The sequence below is a fragment of the Dryobates pubescens genome, chromosome 7, assembly GCF_014839835.1.
Source record: "Dryobates pubescens isolate bDryPub1 chromosome 7, bDryPub1.pri, whole genome shotgun sequence".
In the NCBI taxonomy this organism is placed as follows: Eukaryota; Metazoa; Chordata; class Aves; order Piciformes; family Picidae; genus Dryobates; species Dryobates pubescens.
Genome location: NC_071618.1, coordinates 4667445 through 4681137, shown reverse-complemented (window position 1 = coordinate 4681137; position 13693 = coordinate 4667445). Strand labels below are relative to the sequence as shown.

Genomic DNA, 13693 nt, shown 5'->3' with positions numbered 1-13693 from the left:
CACCAGTTTTTTAGTACTCTGTTTTCACAAGTTACTTTGACATCCTTCATCTTTGGATTCATTTCCAATGAGTAGCATTTGTATGAAGTCATTGTTGTCCATCAGATGGTCAATTAAGACAAGTTTTAATGTAGGGTTGTTTCCATTACATTTGGAAAAGTTCAAAGCCAAATGCATTTGTCATTTTATCCTTTTGATTGATGTTACAGTTATGGCATTAAAGGAAAATGTTCTGTTAGCACACTTGTGGCATAAACAGAGACCCTCTGTAACAGTTTAGCACAAGGGCTAACCGCTAACCTGCCTGCTCTCCCAACACAAAAGTGGGGGGAAGAGACACAACCTAGGATTGAGATAAGGAGATAAGAGTTGGGTATAACATGAGATATCATGAGCACATTGTGTAATTACCTTAGGTAATAATGTAATTAATGTAATAATACAATGTAGGTCTAATAGTAATACAATGCATGATTACCTTAGCTTATCCTATTTGCAGAAGCAGCACAGTGAAATGCAGGAAAAACCCAGCATAAAACAGAAAATCAAATCTACACGACATCCACTCTTTCTGCCCCCATGTCTGCAGAAAAAGAGACCATACCCCAGAAGCAGCAACCAGAACAGGAAGCCTCACATGTTGCAGTCTGAACTTCAAGCCCTGTAGTACTTTGCTCCAGTTAGCACTTTCATTTTTTTGAAGCTGGCATGACTGTGGCATGGTATGAATAACGGCAGCGGGTTCAACTCAATCCATGACACCCTCCAAAAGCATGATGCAGGTGTAGTGGAGCAACTGCTGCTTAGATATGGATTATGTGGTGGGTTTAGTTGTTTGTTTGTTTTTCCCAACAGGTCTCTTCAAGAAAATGGAGATCAGAAGGTGGAAAGCAAAATAGAGGAGGTTAGTTTGCCAGCACTTGCAGTCTGGGGGTTTTTTTGTGGTTTTTTTGAAGACTTGGTTTCACCCATTTTACCATATTGAAAGAGGGTGTTTAATTCTATGTCACTATTCTCCATTCTCTAAAGTCATTCAAAGCATTGGATTTGTCTGTACATACCTTTCTGAACTGTTCTTCACTATAGTCATGTTTCATAAGTAAGTGTATCTGCTGTCAATTTAAATAGTTGAGGTTTTACTGACTGTCTCACTGTGCTTTTGCTCAATGTAGATTGCCTCTAGCAACCTCAGATAAGTAAATTCTGACTTAGCTTTGCCAAAGAGGAATTGTAACATTGGAAGAACTTACCAACAAGGCTGTGATATTCACAGCCTTGATGTGTTTTGTTTTCAGTGGTAAACTAAGGATTTTCACACTGTAGCAGAGGATTTGGTATTTGGTGTGAAAGGTTAGAGGGTATTTTAACATAAAGGGTGCTTTAAGTTGCAAGTTTCTTGGAGCGTCTTCAGTGAAACTCTCCATAGGAGACTGCTTACCATGATTTTTTTTCTCTAAAATAACTTTTCATTTGCATGTTTTGTGATGTGAATCTTGTCAGTTCTTCAGAGATTAAATGTTGTTCCATTATTTTAGGTTATTGCACCTCTAAGGGAGAAAATCAAAGATCTAGAAAAAAGGTACGTCTTGTGTTAAATTTGGGAAGCAGTTAAAAAGTAACCGTTTCTGTTCAGTAGTGGTCACTTCTGTAGTTGTGCTCTTGAGAATAGTGTATACTCTCAGGACATTTGGATTTCTATTATATCAAAGTGAGGATGGGGTTCTGCAATACATCAATGCTTAAGGTATTCTGATTGATTCATTCCCCTAAAGTAAATTGGGGCGCTGGGTTTTTCTAAAGTCCAAATCCTGTGACGGAATTTGCTGGTTTGAGTCCAGCTGGTGAATGCATTACTACGGTGTAAAAAGTCCAACACGAATGTGTGCTAAAATATTTGTTTCGGCATCAAGAGACCAAGAACATTTTCCCTCACATTTCTGACACTTGTGGTCTGTTATTGTGGTTCAACTAATGTAGTATGATTTGCTTGTGAATTTTCTTCTGTACATGTGCTTTGGATGAGCTTGACTGACTTACTTCCCTCAGGATTTGTAAGGGAATATGTTAGCTTGGTTTAAACTGGATGATGCAGTTGAGGGAAAGCAAACTAGGTTTTTTATGTTCTTTAGTTTGGCAAACACCTTAAATTGACATAGTTATTAAACAAAAACAAAAGAAAACAAAAATCTATGCCTGATCTATTTCTCCCTCCCTGTGTTTGTGTCCAACCTGCAATATCAGATCCTCGCTTCTGTGCCATCAGAACCACTCTCCAGCCTGGTTGCCTTTTGACCATCTGAGTGTTCTCATGGGGAGATGCTTTTCATCACAAAATAACTAGAGATGGGAATTGTCAGTTCTGATGATGAAACTGCTGCTTTCGACATCAATACTGTTTCACAGGTGGCACTGTTGATGTCCCAAACAAGGAGCTAGCTGAGAATGCTGCATAACAGAGAGCCAAGTCTGGGCTTAACCAAGCAGTACCAGTAGACTGTATGGTTACATATGGCATACTGGTGCTCGTGTCCTGTTTGTCTGGAGCGGGGCCAGAATCCCGTTGCTCTTTGCCAGAGGTATGCTTGATACCTGCAGTGGTGTTTTGGTGTTTTGAGTTTTGTCTTACCAGTGAGCACTTGTCCCTCCTCCTCCCACCTCACTTGTGCTGTGAAAAAAATTAAAAATAAAAACAAAACAAAAAGATAAAAGGAAGAATAAAAATTGTCAATTCTGGTTTGGTTTGGTTTTGTCAATTGATTTGACCTGTCAATTTGATTTGACCTGCCACATGTGATTTATTTCAGTAAGAATACTAATCTGATTGCTCATCTCTTAATATAAATGTGAACTTCATGGATTGAACTAGTGATGTACTTGCTACATGAAACAAATTTCAGACTGCATCACCTATTGTAGCTAAATGTGATACTACCATACCAATTGTTATAGTCAAATTATGGAGTAAAGATTTTATGTTCAGAAGACAATTTCGATGTCCTGCCTCTATTCAGATGACTTAATCTTTATTGATAGCCCAGTGTATCTTCTATTTCAGTTGTTGGCAATTCATGTATTTCCTTCTACCATTCACAGAGGACCTCTGTGGGAGATTATCCTGATTGGCTCTTTTTAAAATAATTGTTATTTTTTTTCCCCAAATGAACAATGATTTCTTGAGTGGAACTGTTAAATTAAAACTTGATCCAGGAGCCACTTCAACGGCTTTTTCTTCTCGTGTTTGCAGTGTATTGATGAGTCTTGTTTCAAATGTCTGGCAATGAGGAAGAATTTTTTTTTCTTAGCCTCTGTATGAGCCCATCTGAGAAATATACCTTCACCAAGTGTAGGTTTATGGGCTTGTATGGTCTATAGGAAATACTGGCTTTTATTGTTGTTGTTTTAAATAGCATAGCCATTTATCTCTGGTTCATGTGAGTTGTTGCAATTAATAAAGTAACAGTAAAGAACCACTCACCACAGTCAGATGCCTGAAGGCTGATCCTGTTTGCAAAGCTTACTGTTTAGTGTCAGTGTTTCATTTACCTCATAAGCTGATAAAACCTGAAACCAAGCCATTGTCATGCTTTTGGGAAGCAGGAAAGAGAAGAATTCCTTAACGCTAGTCTCATGACATGAGGTTGTTTAACTGAAGCTGCAATTGGAAAGTTTTTATTTATAATTTGCACAGCAAAAGCATTGCCATGTAGTCATCAAAGCAAGCATTAGGTCAGGGTAAACCCAATGGTGTTGCCAGAAACTCATTCAACTGGACCAGTTCAAGACTTCTGCCCGCTGCCTCTAAGCTAGTACTTGTGTAATGAAAGGCGCAAAAATGGTTGGGAGGTCCCTTTAGCAGCAGTATGATGACTCCACGCTGGATTTGTGTGACCTTAAAACAGTGGAAACTAACTTTACCTTGCATTGATTTATTTGGTGCATGACTTAAAAAAAAACAAAACAAAACTCCATAAATCTCTTGTTGGTTGGTTGATTTGCCTTTTGCTCTCAGGAAGGAAGGCTGTGCTTACATCTCTGTGTTATTCTTAGGCACTGCTGGTTCCCATTGCTTCATCTTAAATCAGATAAACCAGGGTTACCATTAGTGACCCATGTAGTGATACAAGGCAAACATAGGTAGATTTTTATTTCAGTCTACCTTTATGGATGTCATTGGAAGATTCTGCTGCCATATTTCCTCTATCTTGGAAATTGAAAGCAATTTTTACTCTGTTGAAAAGCTGATGAAAAGTACAGAAACATCACTGCTTTACCTCTAAAGAATTCCTGTTGAGCCAGTACTGCAGGTTAGAAGCATAGGAGGTGCTTCAAGATCAGAGGTGTAGGGTCAGTTCAGTCAGAATCTATTTATGAGTAGATGAAAATGTAATCTTGGCATGAACTCCTGACATGTGTATCTCCTGCATACAGTTGCATCCAGTCGCATCTCTAACAGCTGGATTTACTGAAGGAGAGGAGTAACCATAGTTTGGTTTCTGTCCAGTGTTACACTGATACTTAATTAAGAAAGACCTGAGCTATGAAAATACTGCCAAGCCTGCAGTGCCAGTTACTGAAATCAATAAAAATCACACCTCTCTTTGGAGGAGTTTGTTTCTCTATGCAGAATGCATGCTGGGGGTGGGGAGAATGAAGTATGTAATTCCATGTCCATGAAAGTCATCTAAGGTTCTAAGAATCAGGAGCTTGAGAGAGCACTGAGGATTTGTATGTTACATGATCAAAATGATAACATTCTAAAATTACATTCCTATAAAGAGGAAACTGCAAAACAAAACAAAAAAAGAAAGTAGCTTTAAGAAGAATTAAAACTTCACATTATAAACTTCACGTTGAAACTTCAAGGAGAACTGTTTGGAGTTAATACAGTAAGTCAATGACTTGCTTTCTGCTACAGAACATTTACAAAGGTTATTTTATTGGAAAAGAACAGGGTTTTTTGGTTGTGATTTTTTTATGAAGTCCCATTACTGCTCATGTTTTGCTCTTTTGTTCTCTTCCGATGTCATGCCTGGCACAAGGTCTATCTATCAAAAGACAGAAGTGATTCATTTTAGTAAATGAATGCAGATCGATTTTGGTATTTCTCACAGTACTTTTACAAAGAATAGGCACCTGCTCATGTTGGCCCAGATACTTTAGAGGAATGAACTAAACATAGACTTAGCAGAACTTTAAGAGTGAGCGGTTTCCAGAATTGTTTTTCATATTTCAAAGACAGATCTGTGATAGAAGCAGCAAGGCTGAAGCTTACACAGTTTCTTTTCTTTGTTTTGAAATGTTCTGTAGTTTCACCCAGAAATACCCACCGGTGAAATTTTTGTCAGAAAAGGATCGTAAAAGAATTCTGGTAAGTTGGTATTTACTCAGGGGTTACTTTTTGGGAAGTTAAAAACTATATATATTAAAAAAATCTGTGAAATGTCATCAATCTTGTAGAAGTAGTGACATGAGCAGGAATAAAGAAATGGCCTTAGATGTCATATGTGCTGCACAAAGTTTCACTTTGTTTTCAGACTTAGCATATGGATGGCCTCAAACCACACTTGGGCTCTGGAGGTTTAATGTGCCAGTTAAACTACTGCTTGTAACATCTCAGGAATGCATTACTAAAGGGTCCTTCTGTGTGCCCCCAGATGGTTTTAAATTGTAGAAACTGGGAAACTTTTTAGGCATATCTTGACAGAAAGCTCGTGTGACCTAATTGGACAAAATCTAGTCAGAAGGCTGGAAGAGCAGCTGCACTGCAGCCCTGTTAAGAAGGACCAGTTAATTAGACTGAGGGTATGTTCATACCTCTTGTTCTTTGTTGGTTCTGGTATTTGCATCATAGGTATTTTGGGGTGGAAGAGAGGGGTGGGTTAAGTCAGGCCAGTTAGTTGTCCAAGTAGTTGTCCAAGGGATTCTTATCTCAGCAAGTTGTGATGCAACTTTGGCTTTCCAGTTTGTCTACAAACAGCTGTGAAGTTAACAGTGCCCCAAATTGTTCCTTGTTTCAGACTGTCCTGTGGAAGGAAAAGGGGAAAAAACCTCCATGTTATGAAGGGACAGAGAAACTATAGCTACTTGAGGTATAAAAATAAAAGAGTGTGAACTTATGGAGTAGAGAGCAAAAAAAGTTTAGGACAAATCCTTGCTAAAGTGCCTGACTTACCCAGTGTTCTCTCTCACTTTGACTTTAACATTTCAAAGAACACTGAAACGATGCAAATAAACACAAGCTTTGCTTTTACTGCGTCATTTGTCTTAATTGCTATTGCAAAACTTCATAAAGAATAAATATTACCAATTTAGTTTAGTTCTGCAATGTTATTCTGTGATTTTTTTTTTTTATGACAGTCTGAAGGAGGTAGACCTGTAGACTGTGATTCCTCCTTAAATATGGAAGATCTGCTGAGGAAAATAGCAGAGAGGGGTTTAATAGTGAGATTCCGGAGTTGTGTGCTCACATGTGCAAGGGTAATAAAGTTACCTTAATGTCATGTTTTCTGTGTAAGCCAGAAGGTGCTTTCAAGAAAAGTGTCAGTGCAAGTTGCCAGTAAGTTGTGGATCTCTTAATAGTAACTTACAGACTGCCACTGAAAGATAATGGCTATTTTGTTGAAGTCTATTGTTTCAAGAGGCAGGTAGTTGGAATTAGGAGTGTGTAGCTTTTTGGCGTCCACATGCTACTTTTTTTTTTTTTTTTTTGGGTGTAGTTTAAATTACTAAAGAGAAAGCTGGGTAAAAGGATGAGCAAGTTGTTCAGTCATTCTGTTGTGGTCATGATGGTGGTCAAGAACTAGTTCAGCGACAACTAGAATGGGTATTCACAAGCCTCATAAGCACAAGTCATCATACTGTTGTGCATGATTGATCTATTTGCTCAGTTTGCTGAAGGGACTAGGCCATGGTGTTCTCTATGCAAGAGAAGGAATTCTGTTGTTTTTTGGTTGTGGATTTATTTTTTTTAAATAGAATATAGTAGGCTGATAAAAGCATGAAATAATGTAATTTCCATATGGGACAGCAAGTGTTTTGAGAGAGCAGAAATGGCCCCATGCAGTAAATACACAAACTTTCGGTGGAGGAAATCATCAGTAATACTTATGTCTTTTAGTAGAAGCTGAAGTTACCAAGCATATTGGTACTACTAAGTAATGAAATATTTTTATTAAGGGTGTCTTACAAGAGAATGCCTATTGAAGCAGGTGCTGGTGCTTCAGCTCTGATCTAGAAATGGTTCTCATCCAGTATACAGTGTATGATTTTGTGGTTTAATATATCATTGTGATCTGGAAGTCATGTTTTGAAATTAAGTATATTGACCTTGCTTTTATGAGTAAATTACAGGAAGATTATACAGAGAGCTGTAGTGATGAATTGTCTTTGCTTTTTGAATGTAGTCTCAAGTAATGATTGAAAACAAATTTACACCATTGTTTACTTTTCCAGGGGAAATTCAGCTCCTTTTCCAAGTAGTTCTTTATCTTATACTTATGGAGATATAAGGCTAATGTATATTTATCTAAAAGTATTTACAGATTTGAAGTAATTTGAAACTTCTTTCCAGACAAAATTGGTTTGTGCTTTTTTTTAATTATTTTTTTGCTTGCATATAGCAAGAAGAGTGGTGTAAGTAGTGCTTGGTTTGGTATGGTTTGTGGTTGTTTTTTTCAAAAGGGAAATGGGGAAGATGACTTTTTACTGCACCAAAGACACCGAGTTTGTCTTCTCTGGAGTCCTGGAAATAAAAGTAGCAGCAAGGGATTTCCTTGACCCTCAGCAGAAAGAATAGGTTTAGGCTATCTACAGAGAACTTTGTCATAATCACCACAAACACCCCTTGGAACTTCCAGCAAGGGTGCAGCTCACTTCCAAGTCAGGATAAGCTTGTGGCAGTAGGTTTTCTGTGCATAATATTTTTTGCCCTGGTAAGTGGAGGCACCTGGCAGAAGGCTGTTCTCCCTTAGTTACTATCCTCCTCTCCTTGTTCACAACATTCTGCCAAAAACATGTTCTCTCCTGTCTATTTTGGAGTAGTGGGAGCCTTGACAATATTTCTTTTGTTCAAAGAGAGCTTCTCTTAAATCCTTTCTCCTTTGAGTTTGTCAAGGAACTGAATTACATATTGAATCTGCTACAAAGAAGCCCTGACAAACCCAGAAGAATACTAAATAGACCAACTAAATCATTCTTTTATTAACTGGTACTTAGAATTGTCTTCAACACACTGGTGGCCCTGAATTTTTAATAAGAAAAACAGTGTCAGAATACAAGAAGTAGATATTCAAGTTCATACAGAAGAAAACAGATGTAGTTAACTTTTTTTTTTCCCCCTCCCCAATTTTTCTTAGCCTTTGTCTTTCCTAGTTGTTTGTTTGTTTTTAAAGAGAACTTTTGCTAATCTGGCTTTTTTCAATAGTGGGTGGCAGGGGAGTGGATAGGATAAATGTTTATGCTTTGACTAGCCCAAAGTGAAGGAACTTCAGACATCTGTATCCTTCTCCACGGTGCTTGTCACTGCAGCACACCATCCGTTCATTAGATTCGTTCTTGACAATTACACCATGTCCATGTGTTGTTTACTTAGCTGTCACTGCAGCTGAAGAATGGAAATAATGGCTGAATCGCTTTCAAAAATGTAAATCTCACTATAGGGAAATATCATAAATTTCCAAGACAGGCAAATGCTGAGTGTTGGAGCTAATGGTATAGAATGGAATAGAGTATTTTCAGTTGGAAGAGACCTACAGTGTTCGTCTAGTTGAACTGCCTGACCACTTCAGGTGGGAATGATGTGGTCTGTGGATGTATTAAAACACAAAAAAGAATAATATTTGGTTTGGCACATATCTTAAATGAGAAATCTCATCTAAAAATACCCTTCCTTCCCTCTCTGAGTGGTGAAAGAATTTGTAGCACACACTTAAAATATCCAACACGTCTTCAATTTAAACTGGGTAAAAACTGGACTTTACACATCTGATGCTGTAAATCTTACACAAAAATAAACTGGATTTTGTCTCATTTTTCAGAGAAGTGGGAATTGCAAAGACTGCTCAGTTTACCTTTCGGGGACTCCTTAGGCCTTGCCATCACAAAAAGGCACAATCCAATTTAAAGGAAAGAAAAGGAAATTAATCTAATCTGAAAAAGATTTTGTTGGTATGAATGGTTAGCTGAACTTCTAGCCTTGACAGTGATGAAACATGTCAAGCAATGTATCTTGAAATTTTGAATGCTATAAATACTGGGGAGAAAAAAATACAAAACAAAACATGGAAATGGAGTTGTTTCCCCTGGAGTAAGCAAAGATCTGAGAGCTACTGTTCTTCTGTCTTCATGTTTGTAGACTATGTCTGGTGTTTCTGTAAAAAGAAAAAGAAATTTATACCAACTGTCCTAACGCAGATAACTGGAGGAGCAGGGTTTGTGGGTTCTCATCTTACTGACAAACTAATGATGGATGGCCATGAGGTTACAGTTGTGGACAACTTCTTTACGGGCAGGAAAAGAAATGTGGAGCACTGGATTGGTCATGAGAACTTCGAACTGATAAATCATGATGTCGTTGAGCCCCTGTACATTGAAGGTGAGTAGTCTCTGCTTTGGTATCTACATTTTGTGGTTTACCCTTAGTGCTCTGACTTCTGGATTGATGTAATAGCTTTGTGCTTTATTTATTATTAGCCTATTTTCTGTGACCAGTGTGGGGTGAACCATTCGGAGTGCTTTTTTCTTTGAAATAATTTCTTACTTTCTGAATGGATAGGACCAAAGAAATCTTTAAAGACTTTCTATTGGGGACTGATACTGTGGAAAGACAAGATGGCAACAGGTCAGTCTATCAGTCCCATCCGTTGTCTTGCATCCCTGTGTACTTGCACAGGCTTGCACACAGAATGTGTTGTCTAAACACTACAGTAGTGACATGCATACTGCACCTGCATATGGTCAGTTAAAAGGAGAATAAAATCTTTTAGAGGACAAGTCAACTCACTTTCCTTAGTAGCCTTAAGTTTCTTCCATGGGAAACATTGTTCCTGCTACAGGTACAAGCATTCCACAGCCTGTAGAATAGGAAAATGGCAGTACTGAATTTTTCCAGTTTTCAAGATTTATTTTTTTTGTTGATACAAAACCCTAAACAAACAAAAATCAACAGCAAAACCCAAAAGTTCTGGTTTGAAGAATTAGAAGTAGCTCAACATCTGAACTATCGGAAGCCTCAAACTATTACGACAAATTGTAAGATAGCATTACCATAGCCATATTTGAGAGAGATTCCCAACAAAGTCTAGAAATGCTGGTATGTAATTGTATAGTGAACCAACAAAAGCATTACTGAAATTATACTGCATTTCTGGTGAATTGGTTCCATCCCTTTAAAAATACCTCAGATTTTTTTGTTTAAAAAAATATTAAACAACTACATTGCTATTAAGTTTTAATTTTTGCTGAATTCTAATGGAAGGCATTCCACAGGGAAAATCTCTAGTAATTTAATCTCTTGTCTTGGTTTTTTGGTACTGCTTGTGATGAATTCCTGACTACAGTTAATACAGTCCTTCATACAAATGCTCCTTCTCTGCTCTGACAATGTACTGGTTCAGTTACTGCTTATTTTACTTCAACCTTCTGCCTCCACTGACAGGATGATGGAGCTGGGATCTTACTAATTGGCTCCAGGTGCTGGTAGCTTATACCTCAGCCAGTTCAATTTGTCAACTTGCCTAATCCCTTCTTTTGTTACCTTTTGGATTGATTACACTTGAGACCTTCTTAGAGAATGATCATTGCTAATACTGCTGCCCTGTTAAAAGGCACTAATGAATGGGAGTTCTGAGATCATTCAGCTATGTCTCCCATGTTCCATGTAATTAGGGCACCAATTCCCCATTTTATACTGAGAACAAATTATAGCATGTTATTCAGTAGGTAGTTTATTGAATGTGTTCTCATCCTCCAGCAGTGTAAATTAGAGCTGGCATGGCTAAATGCTAACATAAAATTAACCTTGATACAGTAAATTAGGAAGATGATAACATTTAATTTCAGAGCAGATTTCGTAGTCCAAAAAAGAAAACAGGTGAGACAATGAGGGATAAGTATTGTAACAGACTAACAAGTTGTTGCATAGATCAGTTCTTCATAGTCCCAGTTTCTCCATTTTACTTGGATTGACTAAAGTCATGACAAAAGAAGTTTTGTATCTAAAGAACTCCTGTTTATTTGCTGCCCTGTTTAAACAAGGTCATATAAGGTTGTTTGGCACTGAAATTCCTGAGAGAGTAATCAGTGCTTTATTTCTGAAAGAGACCTCATTTCTGATCTAGAAAGAACAGTGTATGCACTTTTGATATGAAAAATGAGTTCAGTCTCAAGACGCTTAGCTTTCACTAAATCTCTTGATACATTTTTTTTAGCTTCACAGTGATGCCTACGCACAATCTGCTTTGTCTGAGTCATTATCTTTGATCCATGACATGAAGTGGCACTCAGCATTCTTGTATCTTGATCTAGATTGGCCAGAGACAGCAATAAATCACCTAAAAAGAAATTTTATTTCTTAGCCCTGTGGTAACTATAGTTAACTGTTCTGGTGACTGACTTTGTCCTCCACTAGGATTTCCTTTGCTTTAGCATTGGGCAAAGATGTCAGCAGAAAACACACAAGAATATAGTGTTCACTAAGGTTTTTTCAAGCAGAAAAGCAAAGGCCCTGGATTCTTTAATGGGGTAGAAGTGGTTTGGGAGTTTTGAAAGTCAGGAAAAGTGGGGGGGAAAAAACCAAACCCCAAAATTTTGCATAGTAATTGTATTAACCCTTTTTTCTCTTGTAATTGAGTTCTGTTTTTTTTTTAAGTACTTGGGTTTTCTAAAGATACTTTAATTTCAACCTAACCCTCATATTGAGGTTTAATGCAGTAATAAATTTGGAGGTCTGGTTATTAGCTACCTTTGTGCACACATATCACTATGTCTACAATAGCTCCATTGGTTGAATAAAACTGAAGGAAAACATCAGGCAGATGCACAGCCTCTGTCTTTCTTCTGCTCGTGTTTCTCCTGCCTGCCTGCTCAACAATCATTGGAAGCTTTAGTACAGTCTTTTATAAAGTGATACATACACATTCCCTTTACCTGCAGCTGTCATTTGCATCTGAAAGATACTCTCCTCAATGGAACTGTTTCACAACTCACATGAACACATTTAGACCTTTGGTTTCTTTTTGGTTGTTTGTGGGGTTTTGGTTTTTTTTTTGGGGGGGGGGGGGGGGGGAGTATTTTTGGGGGGTTTTTATTACTCCTTTCACAAGTTTGAAAGTAAGCCAGGCCTGACAATGCCACATATTTCCAGTCAATAGTGGAAATAATTGACTTAGTTGACCTGATTTCACTTCCCTAATCACAAATGCACAGTACAATTTGCATGCTCCATCATTATATCCAAAAAATTGTGTAGTTTAAATCATAGCAACATGGAATCATTTTGGTTGGAAAAGAACTTTAAGATCATTGAGTTCAGCCATCGACCTAACACCACCACGGCCATTAAAGATCCTCTTCCTTCAGAAAGGTGTTCAATGTAGTCCTCAAGGGTTGTATTTTTAGTTGTAAGGCTTCACTTAAGAGATTTTTCGTTTGCTTTCCAACTTAATTAGGTCACTCTACTTGCTCTGATTTTGAACCAAAGAAGCACAGTTGCATAGTAGGAATTTTGTTGCTGGGCTCAAGTATTTCATGGCATAAATAGGAACTTTTGGTAAAACACAGAATTTTCAATTGGAAAAGAGCTTTGAGTACAACCATCAGCCCAAAACTACCACACTGCCATTTCTACACATTTTTTTTTTAACACCTCCAGTAAATCAATTTTTAATGATATTCAATCTAAATCTCCCCTGATGCAACTTGAGGCCATTTCCTCTCATCCTGGCAGTAGAATACTACTAAAATTGTGGCCCGTGACGGCTGAAAGCAAAATAGGTTTATTTATGTTTGTACAGAGTAGCAAAGAGTAGTTGCATTCTGACACTCCGACTTTTTAAAACATATGCAAATGCACTGCCTATCTAATGCAGTATGCAGTGCTGTTTAACATCTTTGTCAGTGACAGGGGCAGTGGGATCAAGTGCCGACAGCACCAAACTGTGTAAACATGTTGGAGGGAAGGGATGCCACATAGAGGGATCCATGCCAATGTCATGAAGTTCAACAAGGCTAATAGCAAAGTCCTGCACCTGGGTCAGGGCAATCCCAAGCACAAATACAGACTGGGTGACAAGTGTATTGAGAGGAGCCCTGCAGAGAAGGACTTGGAGGTGATTGATGAGGTGCTTCACATGAGCCAACAATGTTCACTGGCAGCACAAAAACTATATGCTGGGCTGCATCAAAAGATGCAGGGCCAGCAGGTCAAAGGAGGCAACTCTGCCCCTCTGCTCTTGTGAGACCCCACATGGAGTATTACATGGAGTCCCTAACACACAAAGAACATGGATTTGTAGAGAGGCCCCAGAGGAGGGCCCCAAGGATGGTCAAGGGGCTGGAGCACCTCTCTTATGAGAACAGGCTGAGGGAGCTGGGTCTGTTCAACCTGGAGAAGAAAAGGCCTCTAGGGGGACCTTATCGTGGCCTTTCAGGACCTGAAGTGGTGCCTACAGGACAGATGGAAAGCAACTTTTTACAG

General features: G+C 38.3%; 1 protein-coding gene across 1 annotated transcript in view; it reads left to right on the top strand.

Moving 5' to 3' along the window:
* UXS1 (UDP-glucuronate decarboxylase 1) overlaps positions 1-13693 on the top strand; it is a 60431-nt gene that overhangs the window by 15304 nt on the left and 31434 nt on the right. Inside the window, exons 3-6 of the mRNA XM_009911428.2 lie at positions 856-904; positions 1536-1579; positions 5308-5368; positions 9412-9592. Of these exons, the coding sequence (XP_009909730.1) occupies positions 856-904; positions 1536-1579; positions 5308-5368; positions 9412-9592 (335 nt within the window). The remainder of the gene's footprint in view (positions 1-855; positions 905-1535; positions 1580-5307; positions 5369-9411; positions 9593-13693) is intronic.